This window comes from Cariama cristata, unplaced genomic scaffold, assembly GCF_000690535.1.
Source record: "Cariama cristata isolate BGI_N322 unplaced genomic scaffold, ASM69053v1 Scaffold44853, whole genome shotgun sequence".
In the NCBI taxonomy this organism is placed as follows: Eukaryota; Metazoa; Chordata; class Aves; order Cariamiformes; family Cariamidae; genus Cariama; species Cariama cristata.
Genome location: NW_009608613.1, coordinates 1 through 5935, shown reverse-complemented (window position 1 = coordinate 5935; position 5935 = coordinate 1). Strand labels below are relative to the sequence as shown.

General features: G+C 36.1%; 1 protein-coding gene across 1 annotated transcript; it reads left to right on the top strand.

Moving 5' to 3' along the window:
- Window positions 1–557: 557 nt before the first annotated feature.
- Window positions 558–5605, top strand: TSEN2 (TSEN2 tRNA splicing endonuclease subunit; the record flags this gene model as incomplete). Its single annotated transcript, XM_009697198.1, has 6 exons — window positions 558–731; window positions 1535–1616; window positions 2356–2392; window positions 4241–4772; window positions 4888–4965; window positions 5555–5605. Coding segments are annotated over exons 1-6 (954 nt in total), but the record flags the coding sequence as incomplete, so codon positions are not given.
- Window positions 5606–5935: the final 330 nt, after the last annotated feature.

Genomic DNA, 5935 nt, shown 5'->3' with positions numbered 1-5935 from the left:
GCCTCGGTGGTTCTGACTGGCGGCGAGGGTTACCTGTCCCCTGGGCTTCCAGAGCGCCTCGGCCTCTGTCCCGTTTCCCTCGTGAAAGAGGTTCCCTGATTAAAAAAGAGAAAGCTGCCAAGCCATGGTTCTTTCTTCAAAATTTATTCCCGTAATTACTCAAAACAATTTATATTTAGGCACCGGTGTGCTGTGGTTTCTGCTTATCTGCTCTTTCGTCTGCTTTATACTTGAAATATTTTCAGCAGTTTATGTAGTTGCCTTTCGTCAGACGTTTACTTTATAAACTCTAGGCTGAGAACTATCCCTACCTGGTCTTCAGAGGGATACTGCAATGCCCAAGAGAAAAACATTAGCAGATAACACCACCAAATCGCTGCTTATGTTTGTCTGACAAAGCAGTTATAAAATTAAACTTGGATTATGCTGTAGGATTTATTGCTAATTTGCTATTGGGAAGGGAATATTGCTGAAACATATAAAAATGAGTGAACTTTAAATCCTGAGCATTAAATGTTTTGTTTCCACTTTCTAGGAGGAAACGTTAATATTAGGAAATGGCAGAAGCAGTTTTTCATCCACCAAGAAGGAAACGAAGAGTTTTTGAGTCATATGACTCTCCCTTTCCTGTGGATGTAGGTGGGAAGGATTTCAGAATATGCCAGGCTGAGATCATTAACAACAATGTTATTGTGAGGAACCCTGAAGATATCGACCAGCTTTATAACAAGGTGCCGTACCCTGTTTGCACAGTATTTTTAGTGTTTTAAATGTAGGTAAAGCATAATACTTGTTAAAATCTGCCTGCCTTTATGCTTTCCTTCCCCTTCAGCCTTCAGTAGTACCCCATATATCCCTCCTCTCCTGAAATCAGTACAAAACATACATTCTGTATCAAATATGAAAAGTATTTTGTTCTTATCCCAGCAAATAAATTTTGGAATGAAGTGACATTGTGAGCTAAAAAACAGCTGCAAAGACTTCATCTTTGTTATGTTTATTTCTCCTTTCAACATTTTATGCAACCTGGCAAAAGCATTTTCTTGTTTTTTAAAGCTCAGGAGGTTGGAATATTAATGTTATATAAATCCTTGTGTAATTCTTTTAACTTCAGAGTGATTTCTCCCTGAGTAAGATAAGCTACATTAAGCCTTTTATGTCTGAGTACCATTTCACCACCATTCTTATGCAGTAGCTTTATCCATTTCTGTTCTCTATTATGCATTGTCACAGCATTGATACACAGGTGTTTTCTTTTGCATCTGCTTTCAAAAGGCTACTTGGAGATGTCAACTGACAAATATTTAGAATTGAGGAAAAAGACCCAACAACCTCCAGTTGTTAAATCTTTGAGTGCAGGTGTTCAGTACCGAACTAGTTATCGGAAGCTGAGCAACAAGCTTTAGGCAAAGCTTAAATACTGCAGAATTTCAGTTATTTTTTTCAGCTGATTTCGTCAGTCAACATTTTATAATTTGGAAAGAAGTTAATTTTTGTGTCATGATATAATAAGGATTTTGCCTTTTCTTTGAAGGGCTATTTTGGAAAAGGTATCCTTTCAAGAAGTCGACCAGTGTACAGCATTTCAGATCCTTTACTGGTTACTAAGTGGCAAGGTAAATTGTGCCCATTTGTACTTCCATCACTATTCTAATAGTGCTTTTCACTTTTCTTCACTCATTGAGGATATATATTTATAAATTACACACAGAAGAATAATCTCTCTGCTGGGTCAGATCAAGGATCTCTCTCTCTCCCCTTAGCTGGTGATGGCCAGTACAAGATGCCTAGGACAAATACAAGAACAGGAAACGGCTGTCGATAGCTCCTTAGTGCATTCTCTTAGCCTTCACTGATTTGTTGCTTAGGAAGTCTGCAAGTAAAGGTATCACCCTTGGACTTTTCTTCGTATAGCTGTCCAGTTTTTCTTGGTTTTAATCTGTAGATTTTAGTGTCCATGAAATCATGAGGCAAGGATATGTGAAATTTTTAATCCCCTTATAGCCAATTACGTCTAGTCTGCTCTTGGTTGTTTATAGAAAGACTGTCATTCTTTGCTAATCTTTTCCGTGACAGTTAAGTCTCGATAGACATCACTGGATTTTATTGTATCACTCTGCAACTGTCTTTTTTACGAGCTGAAGAAAAATAGTGTATTCAGTTGTTCCTCTTGTGCAGGCTGTTACCTCTGTACCTTTTCTACTTCTGCTGTGTCCTTGAATACAAGTGGGACCAAAATGGCATAAAGTATTGAAAATAGGAGTAAGTGCTAGGCTGCAGATTACCTCAGTGATCAAAATCACATGAAAACATTTTTATGTAGATGAAACAATGTACGATTTTTTCTTTCTACAGGTGCTAACATAAATATGCCTATAATTGCATCTAAAAAGTAAGTTAATTTACAATTTATTTTTTTTTGGAAACAGATTATTTTGTATTTTATCTTACTGGTTTTCAGATTGTTGGCTGTATAAATGATGATGATGACTTGCTTCTGTTTCTTTTCTTTTTATTTAATTTATAAATCCCATTAGAAAAACTAGAACTAGAGTAGGTGATATTCAGCATGGTTTTTCACGTAAGCTTGCAGGCATTAAGTGCTGAACAGAAGCCAAGATTGAGTACATGCATAGTAGTATGGGTAATTAATTCATAATAGTATCAAGCATAATAAACTTGTTCCTCAGCTGAGGAGGAAAATGAGATGTTTCTGGGGCAGGCTATTTAAAATAACTCCTGTTTCCTTATTGAATTATTACAGTGTGGGCTGAAGCAGCTCTTGAACTTTTATAACACATAAACGTTTTACTTTTTTTTTTTAATTTCTATGAACACAGCTAGTTTGCACATTTAGCAAAACAGTGTTGGACCACATACTTATTTTGTTCCCCTTAAATAGGATATGAACTGTTAAAGAGTGCGCAAGTTAGTTACTCTGTTTGCTTTAATCTTACGATAGCTCTAAATTTTTTTTTACTTTATTTAAATTTAAAAGTTATGCTTCTTCAGTCCTCTAAGTAAGACAAACAGTAGCAATAGTAGTACTGCTGCTACTACAGTTATACTACTTGCAGAAACACTTGTCATTCTTATTACTCTACTTTGTGACTGCTTTATGGGCCAGCAAATATAGCTGAGTGTCAATGAAAGTGTAATTACATTGGTGCAGCAAATGCATCATGATCTGTCTCAGTAGAGATCTGTAAGGGCAAATTATATGGTGATTAAATCATAGGACAAAGAAGGTCTGTTTTTTATAACCGTACAGCACTGAATTATATAGCTTTATTATGAGACTTCAGAGGGACCTGTATTTTGTGCTGACACATGAAATTTGCATTTAATTGTCTCTCTACTTCATTACCTGGTCTGTAATTGCTGTGTTAGGATTTTGTTCTGGGAAATAAAGAATATTGTACTAGAGTTGTCCAGGTTTGAATAAGGACAGCTGCACTCAGCTACCTGTGACTTTCACGGAATGAAGATTAATGTCTTCAACTGGATATTAATGTTATCTTCCAAGGAGAAATAATTGAAGGGTCACTAAAAACTCTATCATAATTGGAAAATATGAGAAATATTTACAGCTTTCAGCTACTATCTCACTGATAGGATTACTGTTATTTCTCAGGGTTGTGAGGGTTTTGATTAAAGTGAAGGCAGTTTCTGCTTAAGATTTTTACACTGGTGTTTTTGCTATGCCATCGCTGTTTCAAAGATAGTTAAAACAGAGTTTTGAAGATGCTGTTCTCAGTAGTTAGCTGTATAATAGATGAAGTGTGTGAAAGCTCTATACGCAAGGTCTTGTTGCATATTTTATCATGAAAGCTCTGATACCAAAATGTTTTTGCAGGGAATTCAGGCTTAAGGCTTCCATGGGAGAAGGGAGTTTTGCCTGGTGAAGTTCTTGCTTCTTGAAACTGTATAGCAGTAGTCCTCAATGCATGGTTCTTGTGCACCATTCGGTAACGGTGTTTGTTGCCACAGAAATTTAAAAGGCAAGGCAAAGCCAAAGAAAGTAGCAGAATCTTGATCAGTAACGTCATCTGCAGCTTCCTGAAGACTGAAGTCCTATGACATTCTGCGTGCTTGTATTTTGCATTGCAGTTATTGGGGGGTGTGTTCAGATTTGTCTTGTGAACTGTGCTCAATCTTTTTTTTAAGATTCTTGTTTTTAAGATGTTAATTAAAGGTTGTAAAGCCCTAGAACTTCTCATTTATTGTACTTGTTTACTAGGTACCAGTGTCATGTTCAGTGGGCTAAAAGTATTTTGCAAGAGCAAGGATTTGATGACTGCTCGGTTACCAAAATTCTTGAAAATTACACTAAACCTCTTGAAATGCCAATTTTGGAAGAGGATGGAGCTGAACAAACTGGTAATAGTTGCAAGAGAATGGGCCCAAATACAGAAAATACAGAACTTTCCAGACAATCTTCTACAGACACTGGAAATGTGGTAGCCCAAAGTCCTGAGAATCAGAAGAAAGGCTACAAGAAAGCCTGTTTGGAAGGAGATCCAGCGTTTGATCCTGTGGCCATATGTGGCTCTAAAGAACAGGAACAAGGTGACTTGAAAGAGACAGATGAAGTGACTTGCCAGAAGCATGGTTTTCTCATGCATTGCGGCTGCAAGGCTGAGGAGAGCACTGAGCGAAGATCTTGGGAGATGATCAAGTCAAAAGAATGTGCTCCAGAATATGTATTGGTGCAAGAGGAAGAAGAAGGTAGCTTATGTCCTGAAGATGACTCTGTTCATGTGCAAGCAAATGTAAGGATAAAGAGTATCCTAATCTTTTAGAAAAATTGTATCATCAGTGCTATTTTCAGAATTCAGTATTTTTTCCAATTTAAAGTTTTAGTAATACAGTAAATTTTTCTTGTAGCTTGTCAAGAAGGAGAAACTAGTATGCAGAAGAAATCCATTTAGGATTTTTGAATATTTACAGCTCAGCTTGGAAGAGGTATGTTTCAAATACATTATAAGCTGGTTGACTTTTAATCTGAAAAGTAAACATTAATCTATGTTACAACGTCATTTAATTCCTGTTTGTAAAGTGCAGGGTTCTCCTCTGTGTCCAAAGTATTTGGATTGGTTTAGTCATTAAATTTATTTTTAATAACCTGCAATAATTACATGATACGGTTAAAAAAAAAACATAGGGTCCAATCCCATTCGTTTTAGATGAATAATCCCACTGTCAAAGAGACCAGTGATAGGACTTAAGTATAGAAATAGCAGGAATATAACATTTGTATAAATCCTGCTTCAGTTGTGCTGCTTCTAAATATATTCACGTGTGTGAGTTTTAACACTGTGCCTTCAGGAGTCTACAGCACATACATAGATTTTTTTTTTTTTTGTAGTGCTGTGTCTGTTGAAATGTAAAGGTGATGAAGACAAATCTCAAAGGGAACTTTTCAGGCAACTTGTTTGTCTTGAAGACATTAGGATTCTTGTATAATATTAATTTGAGCCTTTGTTCTTGCATGGAATATAAACTACAGGAAGAGTCTAGCTGTCAGTTAAACTTAGTCTGTTTATTTTTTCAGGCTTTTTTCTTGGTGTATGCTCTGGGATGTTTAAGTATTTATTATGGTGAGGTAAGAGATTGGATTCATTTTGCATTACTGGGAATACCATTAGGTTGGATATGTCTTGGTCTGAAATTTTTACCTACTGTTGCAATATTTTAGGCTGTTAATTCTGAAGGAGGAAATACCAAACAGAGTAATTAGGAAATTTTTCTTATAAGTAATGATATTTCTGATTACAAAATACTGATCTGAAAATTTTATGTTTACCAAGGCAAATATAGTTAAGCACAGTCTTTCTGTAGAGAAAGGTTTTTGTTAGAACTCAGGCAGGAAATACGGGGAAAGCAAGTATGGGAGGAATAATATGGTGAATCATAGAATCATAGAATCATTTGG